The sequence below is a fragment of the Hypomesus nipponensis genome, chromosome 18 (genome assembly GCF_054491055.1).
Source record: "Hypomesus nipponensis isolate SF chromosome 18, ASM5449105v1, whole genome shotgun sequence".
In the NCBI taxonomy this organism is placed as follows: Eukaryota; Metazoa; Chordata; class Actinopteri; order Osmeriformes; family Osmeridae; genus Hypomesus; species Hypomesus nipponensis.
Genome location: NC_140378.1, coordinates 2,687,348 through 2,703,482, shown reverse-complemented (window position 1 = coordinate 2,703,482; position 16,135 = coordinate 2,687,348). Strand labels below are relative to the sequence as shown.

The window sequence follows — 16,135 nt, the reverse complement described above, 5'->3', positions numbered from 1 at the left end:
GGGCACCAAAAAATTGCCAACTGAAAAATCATCATAGTTATTATAATTATAATGACGATATTATTTTAGTAGGCCTATATAAATATTACGCACCTTTTAGGCATGTATATCACAAAACAGGCAAAACAAGAGATATATTTAATTGCTCAAAAAACGTTACGATGGTGCCCCCCCCCCCAAAAAAACAAAAAAAAACAAATACACACTCAACTTTCCAAGCTCGCAATGCCCTTTCCTATCTCAGTGGCCTGACGAACTTTGACAGTAGGCTAGGTAAACTTTTCGAAAATGGCCTCAAAAAGACAACAGGAGTCAGGGGCAGAAAAAGAAATCAACTGCAAGATGATGCCCGTGATTCACTTTCAGGTAAGTCCATGTTTAATTATTGTTAAATACGGGAAATGTGCTGCTAACTTATAGTTAGCCTATGCATACACCTCGAACTAGCTGACGTTATTGCTAATTTTAGCACACTCAAATATGTGCAAACTAAATATAGATTTTACTGTTAAACATTATCTATGCATTTGAAATAACTGACGCCAGCTATATGTTACTTTACTGTACATTCTAAGATGCTTTTTTATTCGATTGATCAAATAGTTTTTAAATGAGTAATAAAGGTGGAGAGCTCCTTGGTTGCATGCTTTCAGTTTTAAATGTTTATAATTAATTTGGAAAACCATGCTAGGAAACGTAAGGGTGGGGCTGAAAAATTAAGAGACAAAAATACATCACCTTCACTAGACAAGGTTTTACCAATTGAAAAACGGCTGTTTATTTGACATATTTAGTTTATGCTCCAAAAACTATTATGCACTCAAATAAAGGCCCCAAAATTTCGCTCGCGTGCATTGCGCGCTCGCATTAACTCCTTAACCAGCATCATATCAAACACAGAATGTGGATGCATTGACAGGGCAGCTGTGGTGGTGGTGGAGGGGGGCATCTCTCAGGGCATTGTCAATACCCTGGGAGAAAAAAAGTGACCAGAGCTTGCCGTCAAGCAGTAGCTCTGGTCGTACGATGTGTATGACGTCAATGACATTTTCAATAGCTTTTTAGAAGAGAAATGCGACTTTAAAACAATCTAACAGCCAGCAGTGTGTACTTTCCCCCCCTCCCCTTTCGAATTCAGAATTCAAATTTCTAAACAAAAAATTATATCCTGAGAACAGTGGATTTTGAGGGGTACCAGTCCATAGACCTCCCATCATTCTGCACTCGCTCGTTAGCGCCCTCACATGGAACTTCAACCAGTTCAGAACACGGAAGTTTCCCGAGAGTGGCAGTTCTCTCTATATTAGACATTCTCTTGATTCACTGTTCTTGCTGTTTCTTCGTTCCTCCATAAAGCTGTCTTCAGTTTGAGCCACACCGTTCACACCGCCACACTCGGTGACTCGGTGCATATGCATATTCCCAAAGTTCTCAAGTTCGCCGTTCAAAGTCCGCTTCCATTTTTGTCCACGCGAGGGCACTCAACATTTTAAATCAACCCTATTTCCCATAATTCCCTGTGCTTGCGTACATTTCCGGTCATGTTCTGACTGAGTTGAATGGCTGGTGTGGTTGTGTTCGTGTGGTCGTGCGAATGTTTGTGAGCGTGAAAATGAATGAGCGAGAAAATGTATGAGCGAGAGTGAATGTTCGTCTTTTGTGTTTCTCTTAAAACTACACAGTGATCTTATTTGATCTGGACGGAGCCGGGCCTTCCTCCGGTTCAGAAATGATAGAATCCGACTTGCGAGCCAGTAATGGCGGTGTGCATGAGGCATTTCACTGATTCCAGGGCCTCCACAATTTCTAAATTGTGGTCAGAAATGATGAATTGATCAGATATACTAGTGCCGTTCCCGGCCAATGAGTATAGAAGCGATTCTGATCTCACCATAAATTCAAAACTTGTGGACCACGATATTTGGACGAAGATGAGCTCGCTAGCTAGCTAGTACTATCAATCATACCATATAGCTAGCGTTAAAACAACATGGACGCTAATTACAAGTTTGTTAAAATAAGGGTCAAACAACGGATCTTATATGACTAGCCATGTGATATTGTACAGAATGTTTCAAATAAAATATTTATCGGCTCGTGTGACTAATTGGCTAGCTAATTTGTGGTTCTTGTCATGTTTGCTACACCATGATATAGCTAGCTGGCAGAAGACGACTGTAGACTAGAAAGGCAAGCGTCGGACACGTGCTCTTAAACGTTTATTTCATTATACACATTTCATTTTACACATCAAATGGTTGTCACAGCATTGTTTTGGGGGGTATAGAATGTAGTGTGAGATATTCAATGTGATTAGATCGAGTAGAAGCCACCGTCATGCTTTCTTGAGTAGCCCCTGTTTGTTGAGGCGTTGTGATGAGATTCTGGGCAGACAAAGGCATTGTTATAATCAAGGGCACGCCCAAGCTTGAACTGGGTTACTTCAGAAGTATCAGTCAAGAGTGCATCAAGTGTACATTGTAAAGTCATAGATTTGTTTTAGTAAACCCATGTTAAAATAAAGCCTGGCACTGTTTTTACATCTCACCTATCGCTCCTTGAATGCTGCAAAGGGAATTCCTCTGAGAGTTCATCCATACTTTAAAATCCATCTGTTTGGTTGGCTCCTCATACGTCACACGGTTCTTTAGGGGTCTCCTACAAAGTAGAATGGTTAGTTAAAGGAATTGAACCACTAAGGACAACTTTCATATTCCATCTTAAGAAAATGATGTTATTAATCATTTAAGTAAAATTCACCACCGCTCCATCAAACTCACCCATGGTCATGATCCTGTGAGAGAGTCTCCTTCTGGTATAAAGTCTGGTTCTTACTAAGCATGAACTCCTGGTGGTGATCATAGATGGATTTTAAGTGGAAGTCTAGGCTGTCTTTTGGTGCCTTGGGAAAAGGGATACAACTTATTATTTGCCATAATATTGAGCTTGGTAGCCTACTTAATGGTGAGCTGGACCGACCTGCTTGTTGTAATGCATGACACTCCGCCTGGTGCTGGCCAAAGTAGACGTCTCGTTTAGACGACACCAGGGTTGGTCATTTTGCGCAAGGTGTGTTGGTTTATCAAATGTCGCAATCTGTTGTTGGAGAGAAATATGCTTAAACAATTTGAAGTTGTACTTCAAGTACAAGTAAACTACACTAGTACCAGTAGTAGATTAGAGTAGCCTACGTTTGTTTGCAGTTGAAATTCATTTGATTTTGTCCGTACAGTACAGTAGAGCTAGTAACATTTGTCTGGAAGCTATGCTAGACCTAATAGTTTTTCAGATGTGCGTGGGTCTTACCCGTTGAACTTCATTTGCCCCACTGAAAGTAATGTCGTTCTCATGTTTGGGAAATGGAAAAGGATCTCTTTGACTTGGCATTGTCAAAAATGCCGGAATAAAACAGATGGAAATACGTTCGCCACCAAACTCCTATGAACGGAGCAGTCGAGAATGTTTACCAACTCACGGTTGCTAGGAGATCCCCCCCCCCCCCCCTCCCTACCACCACCACCACCACCACAATATTTTAGACCGAATGAATAAGTGTGGTAATTAAATGCATGTGCGTGTGTGCTCTTTATAACAATATTTAATGCACAATTACATTTATTTTGATTCAATATGCACAAGAAAAGGGCTGCCTGTCCAACATGCTTGCAAAGCAGGAACCAAACACATTAAGGATATTGGGCTATTACAAATAAAAAAAACTAAAATGAACATTGACTAAAACAATAAATGTATAATACACAACCATCATTACTTGGAATCCACATGACAATCTATTTGGTTAATGGAGGCGGAGACATCCGTCTACCATAGTAGGACTGATAAACCTGAGTCGTCGTGGCACAGGTTCAACTCTAAAGTCATTGCACTGACTCGCCACTTGGTTAGATCTACATGCATGTGGAGGCAAAGATGCTCCGAGCTTCACTCTGCACTTTTCTGTTCTTTTTTGTCGAAATAGATGCTTCCCGGGAACTGCCCATGTGTAAAGAGGTAAGGAACGCGATAACGACTGCATTATTTTAGTCTAGGCCTACGTATTGAAGTAATGGATTGAATACGATTCGATAATGTTCACCCCTATCATGGACTAGTGTGATATTTACGGTCGGTAATTTGCCGTATTTTGTCCACACTGAATCCTAAGAAGAGCATGTAATTTAAGCAGCCAATATTTGACATATCTTTATGACATTAGGAAACTGGAATATCAAATTATGAAATGACAGTCTATTTTACAATGTACGTTTATAAATGCATTTTGAAAAGTAACTCATATTAACAAAGAGGTAGGGGTACAATTCACCTGTAATGTCAGGGTAAACTTAAAGAGTGTCAATAATGGGTTAAAATTCAGTACATACACCCTCTTGTTCGATTTTTCTTATCATGAGTTGTTGACAACGACTTGAGTACACCTCACACATAGTTCAAGACCTGTGGGAAACCAACAGGTGTCACCAGTCTGGATTATATTTTAGTCTAGCATTAGTTAAACTGTACAGCTGTCATTTTGTAAGGCCGGAAAAAGCAAGTGCTGAGTTGCACAGTTAAACAACTACCTACAGTCTCCTTCATTTCTTTATATTTGCATAACAACTGTTCTCTTTGATAATGTTAAAACATTTCCTTTTTTTATGAGTGTACATAGCCCACGTGTGAATGACCTGCTGTGATGGACTGATACAGTATCATGGTACATGACTGGGCCAAAACCTTACCCTTGATATTCTTGAACAGCCTATTTCAATCCCATTGCAATGGAGTAGCCAGGTCATAATGTGTTTTTTTCCCCAAAAATTTAAGTGGTCAGAGAACTAGTAAGTACTACCAGCTTAATAAAAAATAAAAAATAATGTTTAACAATGGCAGCTAACACAAATTACCAGATAACTGTCAACAATACTGTATATACAGGATATATGGCTGTCACAAAACACAAACTTTGCTTGCCTTGCCTGTCAGTGAGACCAAAATGAGAATCATGAGTTACACAATCTGTTTCAAGAGAAACACTAATTGACGTCATCCAGCAGTAAACTGTACATCTTAGAATGTAAGTCAGGTCAAAAGGCGCCAAAGCTCAGGCGCATGTGAAATCTAAAACCCCCAGAACAAGTGACCAATGAGTAAGATCTGAGACCATCTGAAATTACCAATAGTAAAATAACACAAGAAAATAGATGGGCACATACAACATTATATAAGTGTATGTCCGGAGGGTAAAAGACCAGGTGGTTCTGGAATCAGCTCACATTTGTTGGGATTTTCGTCACCTTGAAGCAAGGCCGTAGCCATGGAGTCAACATTGGGGGGGACGAAATCTGCTGGGGAGTCTGAGGGTCCCGCCCTGAGAAGTTAAATAAAAAAATAAAATGTTTTAATATTTGGTTGCCTGTCGTAGTCTAGCACATTTATATTTTATTCATATTTTTATATCAATATATTAGGGGGGACATTTTGACCAAATTTGAATATTGGGGATGTGTCCCAAATATATATTACGATTACAGCCCTGCCTTGAAGACCAATAAACTCTTTGCATCAAACTTTGCAGAGTTCCAGGGCCATTTTGGAACTTTGAAGATTGGTTGAAGACGTATAACATTTTACACAGCAGTGTTGTTAACCAGACAGCCTTCCCAAGTTCACTAAACGGCACATTTGCATCAAGGTGAGGGAGCTTAAAGACAGACTCAGGGAAGGGACAGCATGGCATCTTGTATTCATCAGGTGGATTTGTTGGCAGACATGGTCACCTTTATGACCATACAAAAAGAGGGTCACCATGTCCTGTTGCCTTGGTATCCTTAATGTTTATAGAAAAGTAGGATTAGGCAGGAGCCCATCTCTAAATTGATGTGTTGTTTTTACATGACCACACACACACACACACACACTTATACACACTCCTTGTCCCCTTGCACAATGAAAGTTAATGTAGCAACACTAATAGAAAACAAGCTGAGCGACTAACAGGTCTACTGGTATTATTTTGTTAACTATTAATCTCATGGCTCAATGCAGTGGGCAATTGTACACAGCTAAGTGCTTGCAGCCTACATTTTTAGCCTTGTACTTAGTATGTATTTGTTGTTTTGGGTATTGGGAATAAAGCTGTTGTTTTTTGTTGGTTTACATCTGTAACTCAAATCACATTGAGTAAGTTAAACTTCTAGACATCCTTGCCTTGCTTAACATCTTAACTCCTATTAGCCCTCTGTAATTGTTACAACTTATAACAACAATTGTAACGGGATTTGTATAATGTTTACATATTTTCCATTAATGGGCTTTTCCCTTGGTGAATTAATGAGTAAACAACCTTATGGGGTGACCTGTTGGTTGAGAGTAGTGAGGTCGGTTAAGACAGCAGTTTAGACAGCCCACTGAACCAATATTGACTCCCTTAAATCGCTTTATTTGAATATGGGGTTGGTCTGGTTAAGTGAGAATTTTTTGCAGATGCTATTCATTGTGCCGACTGACTATGTTCAAACAGTGTTTCCTCACATTTACATTTTACGCAGAGCTTCCATAAGTTATCTAAATGAGAGATCATAAGTACCGAATATTTAACACCAACTGTCAAATCTGTAGGATAGGGGCCTCATATGGTCTGGGCATGTGTGGTATCACAAAGCTTTTACAGCTGCTCCCATGCATTTTATATATTTTATACACAAACTTGTGTGTTCGCTAAAAAAATATTGTTTGTCATTTTCCTGATTCTCATTAACGGTCCCGTCCACTCACCTGTGTGTGTGTGTGGTCTTACCTTGCAGTCAGATTACCACTTTGAGTACACAGAATGTGATGTGCTGGGGTCACGCTGGAGAGTAGCAGTGCCCAATAAGCTGGACACATGTACAGGCCTCCCTGACCCTCTCAAAGGCACTCAGTGCAGTGAGTACTACCCTCCCCCCATCTCTACCACCTCTGGACGTACTCCATACTAGCCCAGAGTATTTATAATAACATATTCTTCCTGTCGTGTGACTGTTGTTATCAAATCTCGTCATTACATTCTCACATACCTCCTTCATTTCCTCACCTTGCAGGACATCAAAACTCTTACATTTACCATTACATGTCTACCACTAAACCATTTCCCTGATTTGGACCTCTCATCCTCATCCATCTGTTCTCTTCTCCCCTTCCTGTCACCGCCCAGCATTCTTCTGTAGCGAAGGAGAGTTCCTGGACATGAGCAGCCAGGAGTGTCAGAAGTGTGCAGCTGGGACCTACTCCCTTGGGACAGGGGTGGCCTTCGATGAGTGGGATGACCTGCCTGCAGGCTTTGTCACCCATGCCATGAACATGCACGCATCCGACATCTACGCCAACTGTTCCAAGTACGCCTATGACCGCGGCTCCTAATGTGGCTGACGTCAGGCTATTTTTGGTGAAGCGATTGAAAAGGTTGCATGCAGCTCATGCATCTGTCGCGGGTTATCTTGCTTTAACTGGATATGTTGTGTCTGGTCGTTGTTGTTCATGTGCAGCTCCACTTGGACACCGAAGGGTGATTATATTGCCTCCAACACAGATGAGTGCACCACCACCTTGTCCTATGCAGTGAGCCTGAAGAAACCAGGCGCTGTCTCCTTTGAGTATTTCTACCCTGACAGCAGCATCTTCTTTCAGTTCTACGTGGGTATCCCCCCCCCCCCCCCCTCTCGTCTCACTGTAAACTCTGCGCTCAAAGGCTGTTGTCACAGCACGTGAATGTTGACAGAATTGTCTTGTATTTCCATCTGATTAGGTTCAGAATGACCAGTGTCAATCCACAGACTCTGAGGGCCACTGGATGAAGACGTCTGAGAACGACTGGACTCCCTACAGCGTGAGTGTGCTCTGCTTTTTGCTCGACAGACAATATTATGAATATGATCCAACAAAATATGTTTTGTCCCAGCACCCTCTCCGGGAAATCATCTCATCATGTCTTGCTAACGGAATATCATACTATTACAAATTGTCGGGTAAATGTTTCAAAATTGAGCTCTCATACAACTCTAAAATTCACACGTTTCAAACATTGTTCAAAGACTGATGCGTCCTGAGGTTGTGACTGTTGATAGGGATGAACACTCACACTTGTGGATGTTCATGTGTGTGTGAGCATGTGTCCATGTGTCCACTTGCAGGTCCAGCTAAACAGTGGCAACAACGTGCTGTACTGGAGGAGCGCTGGGTTCGCCCTGATGGGCAGCGCTGTCAAACCCGTGCTAGTGCGCAACATCGCCATTTCAGGTCTGCATCCTCTGATGATTCTCAGAAGGCCTTTGCTGACCCAACCTTTTGAACTTTAGAAGCTTTGTGTTCTTTTTACTGTAAAATACACAATATCGACATTGCAAAAACATACTTTACTCAGTACTTTACAGTGAACAATCCTATTAACAGTAAAAAAAGCCTAGATCTCTGTTCCTTGTTAATCATTCCCCAAAGATAAAGTGGTTGATCGTCCTCCAGGGGTCGCTTACACCTCTGAGTGTTTCCATTGTAAGCCTGGAACCTACAGTGCCAAGCCAGGATCGGCCCACTGTGCCAGCTGTCCTGCTGATTCCTATTCCAACAAGGGTGCCACAGTCTGCCAACAGTGTGAGAAAGACAAATATGCAGGTAGCTTTCTGCATCCCCATGGACCCACGAACGCTACACTGTATGAGCGCATGTTCTGTGCTGTTCACTTCCACTGGCTGCCTAGTACTCAGGACGTTTTTCAGCACGTTAGCACTCTTGGTTAATGGTATTGTGTACAACATGTGTATGTAAATGTACACATTTGAAGGGTTCAATGCATGTACGTGTGCGATAAGGTTACTCAGTGTATGTGTGGCATATCACTGGATCTTAGTGTGTGCGGGCTAATGCAAGTGTGAGTGCCTGAGCGCGCCTACGCGCCTAATTTTCCCCTGCTCCCCTGCTCCAGAGCCAGGCTCAGCAAGCTGCAAGGCCAGACCTGCATGCACGGCCAGCGACTACTTCTACACACACACTCCCTGTGACTCCAGAGGACAGGTAAGAAAGGGAAACAATCACCATGCCTGGGAGTTCAGCCATTACCAGGAGAGTTGAGTTTCAGAAATTCATTAATGCAAATGCATTTACTTTTCACTCTGTATCCCACCATCTGGCTGTGATATTGATTTCACGTTAGTCTTGTTTACTTGCCAAGGCCCCAATGTTTTCTGTTGCCAGAATGCATTTGCTTTGGCCCATCAGGAAATTATTCAGGAGAACCAGGAGCAAATATATTCAAGTTACAGCTGCCTGGTTTAACCCCAAACCCTGCCTGTGTTCATAAGACCCAGCTAATGTACAAGTGGACTGAGCCCAAGATCTGCAGTGAGACGGCTGAGGGGGGGGTGTCTTTGCCAGGCTCGGGTGAGATGGAGACCTGCCCCCCCTGTAACCCAGGCTTCTACGTCACCAACACCTCCGTCTGCATGCCTTGCCCCCCCGGTTCCTACTCCAATGGAACAGGTGTGTAACCTTCGCCTCCACCTCTACTCCTATGCCAGCCCTCCATCTTGTTCTCCCTCTGTCTTCCTCCTTTCTTTCTCCAACTCTGTGGTCTTCACAGCATCTGACTAGGAGCGAGTTATATATTCTGTTGTTTTACAAGCCTAAACATTTCCTTAACTTGAGATATGGCACAGTCTGGGGTCTGGGTATTTGATTAGATGTATTCAATTAGCCAAAGCTTTTAACCAATTAGTGACATACAGTACAAAAGTGTATCTACTGACTGCAGAAGAAAATCAAGCACTTGTGACAGGATGACAGTGGTTTCAAGTGTTGATCTGAAAATTGCGATTGCTAAATTTAATTTTGTGTGAACAGTCAGCATGCTTAGAAACCCTGATTGCACTGTTCGTAACCCAGTGGGAATATGCCTTTCATTGTGATGAGGTAATTTACTTAGGAGTTGTACAATGAACATACTTTCCTGAATGTTCTGTTTCATGTCCATAGTGAAGGCATTATCTCTGGCCCATGCCCTCCTGTTCAGCCTGCTGCTTCAACATGCCCTCTCTTTCCCTACCTTTCTGCCAGCCTGTTCAGACTGCCCTGTCGGCACAGCCCCTGAGGTGGGCTTTGAGTACAAATGGTGGAACAAGATGCCCAGCAACATGAGGAGCTCCGTCTTCAGCAGAGAGTACAGCGACTCTCACAGGAGCACGGGTAAGAGACTGACTTTGAACTAGATCAGCTAAATGTGACTTAATGTTACCATGCATCATGTTGTTGAAGCACAGAAGTGCACTGACCGAAGAGTCAGTGAAAACACATTCTGTTAAAATCCTATTTGCATTTATGAGGAAATCTTCTCACGGGCCACATAACATCTGTTCACAGGCCACACATTTGGCAGCTCTGAAATAAATGCTATAGTGGTAGCAGAGTACATACAGTAGAGTGATAGCTTACGTTTAGAGTGAGCTTAGCTTTGCTCTGACTATCGGTTGTCATGCGGAAGTGTGTCAGTGCATGGGACTTGATAGGTCGGTTTGTTGTGACAGCATGGGAGGTGGCGGGGGAGTACATCTACACCACCCCAGGAGACCTGGACTCGGACTACATGATGCTCACTCTAACTCTCCCCGGATACAGGTGGGCCGTGCGTCATGACAAACCAAACAACACGTTGGGCATCTCCTCCCTGTTAAATAACCACTAACCGCTAATGAGAGTCCAAAAGTGTTCGGGAATAATTGACTATGACTCATTTGCTATGTAATGAATGTATAGCCTGTGTTCATGTGGAATGCTTTACAAAAGCTTTGGCCTATCTTTCCCAGTCTGCCTCAGTCTGTGGCCAAAGACGATGGAAGGAGAGAGCTTTCCCACATCACCTTTGTCTTTGAGACCTCGTGCACAGCGGACTGCACGCTTCATTTTCTGGCGGTGAGGAAAAACATGACACCATATAATTTTTTATATTTATTCAATGAGCAGATGGTTCAATCCAAAGTGACAAACAAACAGTGCATACAGTAAATACAGCAGATAATCATGAACCAAAAGGAACAGCTTGTCAGATGACTGAGCGGTTAGGGAATTGTGGCTATTAATCAGAAGGTTGCCGGTTTGATTCCCGGCCATGCAAAATGATGTTGCTTCCTTGAGCAAGGCACTTCACCCTACTTGCCTCGGGGGGAATATCCCTGTACTTACTGTAAGTTGCTCTGGATAAGAGCGTCGGCTAAATGACTAAATGTAATGTATCCTGACACATCATCACCACGGCAACACCATCTTAATCATTCCAAATTAGAAATTCACAGGTTTCCAATTTGTTGAAATGCAGCCATCATTTTACACATTCAAATCATTTCTCCCTTTGAAGACATGAGTTAGTAGTTTCTCACCAATAGTGACGTTGCCATGACCATCATCCGGCTTTCCCGCAGGGCTACAATGAGAGGAACAATGAAGAGGTGGAGCGCTGGGCCGGCTCCAGCAGGAAGCAGTCCTACTCCTACCTGATCAGGAGCAACAGCACCACCAGTTTCACCTGGGCCTTTCAGCGCACCGAGAGATACAACTCAGTGAGCTTGTTTAGACACAGCACCATGTTCAAAGTTTTGTCACAGAGTTTAGGTTGAGCTGTTGGGGTGTGAAAGTGGTGGTGGGGGAAATAGTGCACATGCAGTTTTTTTGTGGAATGTTTTTCGAAGGAGGCGTGTTAGAATGTTTGTAGGATCATTAAGTCTGTGTGTGTATGTGTTTCTGTGTGTAGAGGAATGCAACAGATGCACATCCCAGCCAGAGCCTCTTTCCACGGAGAGCCAATCTGTCCTTTTGAGGGTGGATTTCCCATCACACGTAGCATAACACGGCTTCGGGTGTGTTCTCTATTCTAGGAACGACAGTACAGCACGGACTTTGCCAAAATTTACTCAGTCCTTGTGACCAACGTTGTGGGGGGCGTGGCTTCACGGTGTCACCACTGCGCCCTTGATTCCTCCGGCGCGGGCTCCGCCTGCGTCCCATGTCCCCCTGGACGCTACATGGTCAACGGAACGGGGGTGTGCAAGAGTTGTCCGCCCAACACCTACATCCTGGCTGAGCATCAAGTAGGACAGGATGCTTGTATACCCTGTGGACCCAACACACACACCAACAAGGTAGTTGTTGTAAACAAACCGCGACGTGAATGTCCAACAAATCTACATCGAAGACTTTTCCCTCAGTGTTTTGCAAGTGGGGAAACCTTTGTTATCACCCCAGGCCAGATCAGCCTGTGTCAGCGACTGCAGTCTGGCTCTGCGCTCCAGCAGAGGGGAGTTGCTGCGCTACGACTTCTCTCCCTTGGCCAACGTCACCGGCTTCCAGAGCGGCTCACGCTTCACTAGCAAAGGCCTCAGATACTTCCATCACTTCAACATGGCCCTCTGCGGAACGGAGGTGAAAGATGGTCTACTTTTGTAGCACTTGATCACGGTTTATTTATCATGGAACATTTCACGTTGAAATACACGTTCCTGCACTTTTATAACACTTCACACTTTTTGTCTCTGTTGAAGTTGTATGTTTTCAATCAGGTCGTAGTACCAGGTGTATTTCGTTTTTTTTTACTACTGTGCGCAGGGTAGAAAGCTGGCCAGGTGTGTGGACAACGTGACAGAGAACAGAAGGGAGATAGAATGCTATGCCTGTCAGTCCACCGTGGTTCCCTCAGACATCAGGGGCCAGAGCATGGTGTCTTCCCAGCCCTTCAGCATTGGGGACAAGCTTGTCGGTAAGAAACATCCAAATGTTAACATTGCTCTGAAATGGAAGCCATGGTACAGCAGTAGACAGACTCATTGATTCATATAATGTTTTGGTGTAACGGAGTTGTCTAGACTAGGGTTAGAGAATATAACGTTTTAAACCTTTGTAACAATGACTGAATGCTCCTTTGTGTTGGGTCATTTTATACTAAACCTACAATATGTATCTATTTGATCATAACCATAGAAGGTCTTCATTGTTTACTGTTACTGTTTGTGCTGTACTTTCTGTACTTCCCTCCTTGAGGTAATCTTGTGTGTCAAATAGGTGTGAACATGTCCTTCTCAACTCGTGATACTGTTTACTGTCAGATCAATGTTAATAATCAAGGGAAGGGAGCCAGAATGGTTTAATAAAATATTTGTCTTTGAATGTTTTCTGTTTGTTTGTGAAGGTGTGACCACAGAGACAAGCCTGAGTGGCATCTCCTCTCTGCAGCACTCTTTCCCCACCCAGCAAGACCTTCCTGATGTCATCTTCTACTACAGGTAGCGGTCATGCCCTCTCCCATCTCACATTCACAAAAAGCGTGCGACTATTCCTTTTTTTTTTATATGAACACACAAGGTTCATGTTCTTATCTGTCTCTTCAGGGCCAGTGAAACGACACAGGCGTGTAAAAAGGGCAGGTCTACAACCATCCGACTGAGATGTGATCCCACTTTAACAGCCAAAGACCAGATTACCCTGCCAAGGTATGGTATACCACACCATGACTGACTGGAGTGAACTGCTGACCTTGGAAGAGACCCAAAATGATCTTGGACTTGACACCTGTGCCAAGTCTATACTTACTTAGTGAACATTATCCCTCGTGTGGATATGTTTGGAAACTGCAGCTTCTCTACCACAAATGCCCTCTAATAAAAATACAAACTGAACAAGCAACCACTACAATCATTTTACTGAGTTACAGTGCATATATAAAAAGCAGTCAATTGAATTAATCTTGAGCTATATGTGTAGCTTTCACGTGAAATAAAAAAAATCTGAGATATTGTATACAGTAAATGCAGCATGTAATCCAGGACTAGAAGTGCAGTGTTGTAACTGTATTACATTGCTTCACAGCAACTGTTCTGAGGGCACATGTGATGGCTGTTCTTTCCACTTCCTGTGGCAGTCTCAGTACGCATGTCCCCTCTGTACAGAGAGCCACTACAGGGAGATAGTGAGCGCTTGCATCCAGGGGATTCAGGTAATAAGCCTACAAAGTTGCCATAACTTCATACACAATTTAAGATATTTGTCATACTGATACACCGCAGTCCTAAACGTGTGTGCGTGTGTCTCCCTCTCTCTTTCTCTCTCTCTCTTTCTCAGAGAACCACCTATGTGTGGGTGCAATCCTTGCAGTGCACTGGCGGGGTATCCCTACCAGACCAGAAGGTGAGCGCCTGCGTGACCCTGGATTTCTGGCTCAAGTTCGGAGTGACCACAGGAACGATCGCTGCCCTTCTACTCATCAGTCTCAGCTGCTACTTCTGGAAGAAGACCCGCAAGTGAGACTCCATGTCTGGCTCCAGACAGGTTTTCATTTTTTCTTGGTTACTTTTGTGGAAAATGTTTCCATAGTATTTTGGGTTGCTAGATTCACAGCAACACACTTTTTGGTAGCTGTGGATACTGTACATGGCAGTAGTGTTGCTTCTCTGGATTGTGAAATCATGTAGACACAAAGTGTAAATACAAATGAGTGCCATATTACGAGGACAGTTGCATATGGGAAGTATACAAGAAGTTGTACTAGTAGTGGTCTTCAGGTTTAAGTTCATCCCTGTGCAAGCACTGGTAGATTGGAATTCTTGGTCCTGCTTCTCTAAACGGTTTCCAAATGTATTAGTCTATGCCGTCTTTATAAATATTTATTTAAAAATGAAAAATACAAAATGTATGTATGTATGTTTTTTTTTTTTTTACTTGGTGTGTGTCCAGACTGCAGTATAAGTACTCCAAGCTGGTCATGAGCTCTGGGGAGAAGGAGTGTGAGCTCCCTGCTGCAGACAGCTGCGCCATCATGGAGGGAGAGGACGCAGAGGACGACCTCATCTACCTCACCAAGAAATCCTTCTTCACCAGGATCAAGTCCTTCTCAAGAGAGGTGAGCATCAATGTGTCTTAAAGGTCAAGTAATACTGGAAAATGTGTTCTAATGTGTGAAGAAGCTCTACCTGGGTTTCAATGGTTTAGTTTATTTGTAACAGTTTAATCAATCTTCTCTTTCATAACAGAGAACCTCTGATGGATTTGATTCTGTACCTCTGAAGTCCTCCTCAGGCCTGGACATGGAGATGAGTTAGAGCAGGGACAGAGCTACCTGTGTAGTACTCAAACAACATGAGATGTCAAAGTAGCATTGTATGAATGGACCAACAATACTGGAAGACGCAACATGCATTTACTATAAATGTCACTACGAAGTTTCTTCACAATATATGGGGATGTACAGCCGTGGCCAAAAGTATTGGGAGCAAGATACATTTTGTGTTTCCAAAGCTTGCTGGGCCTTGGCATAAAATGACTGCTAACATAATTTCAGTAAGTCATACCACCAGCACAGGGGAAAGTGTGAACTAGTTCTAACCAGGTGGATTTTATGAGCAGACTATTTGCATATATTGAAAATTCTCACCCCCAAAAACCTTTAAAAAATATGAAATGTGCCTTATTGTATTCCAGTATTCTATAGAAACATATGAAAACATTTTCCTCAAATACTGAACCAGCAAACTTTGCAAAACATAGCATTTGTCATTGCCAAAATTTATGGCCAAGACTGTAGATACATATCTATATACCGTAGTAGATTTTATATTTTTATTAATAAAATTCATTTTTACACTTTCACGTTAATGCCTTGTGAACTGCTATAGGGAGTATAAATTGTAAATGTTTTGTTTGATGTGTAGAACAGTAGTGTAAAGGCTATTACATTTCTGTGGACTCTAAACTGTGCCAGTGGTTCAATCCATGAATTATAATTGTTTGATGTATTACGATGAATTTTTCAAAGATAAAGTTTGCTTTATGGTTTATAGATTGCAGCCGTTTATACTATTGTGTTGGTGAAAGTGTCATGCTTGAATGTTTGTTTAATTAATTTCAATTGTTCTTACAAAACCATGGAACATTGTTCTATGTGTATTTTACTAATAGTATCATCAGGAGCTATATTTAATTACTGTTTTGTTTTGTTGACCAAACATTTCTTACGCCTATCAATTCACGTGGGATTTCAATATCGTATAAATATATTTGCGTCTTTGTCAAAAAGTTTCTTCCTACTTTCGCACAAGGCCGTAGCCACGGAGTCAACATTGGGAGGGAC

At 42.6% G+C, this 16,135-nt stretch overlaps 2 protein-coding genes and 1 non-coding gene across 3 annotated transcripts; 2 read left to right on the top strand and 1 right to left on the bottom strand.

The window, feature by feature from the left end:
• Positions 1–232: 232 nt before the first annotated feature.
• Positions 233–16,069, top strand: elapor1 (endosome-lysosome associated apoptosis and autophagy regulator 1). Its single transcript, XM_084681120.1, has 23 exons — positions 233–366; positions 3,980–4,011; positions 6,804–6,924; positions 7,193–7,373; positions 7,524–7,671; positions 7,784–7,864; positions 8,169–8,274; positions 8,497–8,646; positions 8,957–9,045; positions 9,333–9,510; positions 10,084–10,212; positions 10,551–10,641; positions 10,830–10,935; positions 11,442–11,579; positions 11,895–12,158; positions 12,262–12,438; positions 12,622–12,772; positions 13,202–13,295; positions 13,401–13,502; positions 13,879–14,005; positions 14,131–14,309; positions 14,743–14,908; positions 15,039–16,069. The coding sequence occupies exons 2-23, from the start codon at positions 4,000–4,002 to the stop codon at positions 15,105–15,107; spliced, it is 2,859 nt and encodes a 952-aa protein (XP_084537246.1). The 5' UTR covers positions 233–366; positions 3,980–3,999; the 3' UTR covers positions 15,108–16,069.
• On the top strand, positions 1,530–1,890 carry LOC146250836 (small Cajal body-specific RNA 2). The gene has a single exon (XR_014732186.1).
• Positions 2,207–3,484, bottom strand: cfap276 (cilia and flagella associated protein 276). Its single transcript, XM_084680656.1, has 5 exons — positions 3,307–3,484; positions 2,980–3,096; positions 2,781–2,902; positions 2,549–2,658; positions 2,207–2,384 (listed from the first exon to the last, which is right to left on the bottom strand). Exons 1-5 carry the CDS (start codon positions 3,385–3,387, stop codon positions 2,314–2,316), a joined length of 501 nt encoding a protein of 166 aa, XP_084536782.1. The 5' UTR covers positions 3,388–3,484; the 3' UTR covers positions 2,207–2,313.
• Positions 16,070–16,135: the final 66 nt, after the last annotated feature.

Excerpts from the sequence above, each read along its gene's own strand:
- cfap276 (XM_084680656.1), bottom strand. The coding sequence starts at position 3,387 with ATGCCAAGTCAAAGAGATCCTTTTCCATTTCCCAAACATGAGAACGAC. Across the intron at positions 3,097-3,306 it reads GGGCAAATGAAGTTCAACGG|ATTGCGACATTTGATAAACC; the intron begins GTAAGACCCACG and ends CTCCAACAACAG. Across the intron at positions 2,903-2,979 it reads TCATGCATTACAACAAGCAG|GCACCAAAAGACAGCCTAGA; the intron begins GTCGGTCCAGCT and ends CCTTTTCCCAAG.
- elapor1 (XM_084681120.1), top strand. Across the intron at positions 8,275-8,496 it reads GCGCAACATCGCCATTTCAG|GGGTCGCTTACACCTCTGAG; the intron begins GTCTGCATCCTC and ends ATCGTCCTCCAG. Across the intron at positions 8,647-8,956 it reads TGAGAAAGACAAATATGCAG|AGCCAGGCTCAGCAAGCTGC; the intron begins GTAGCTTTCTGC and ends CCCCTGCTCCAG.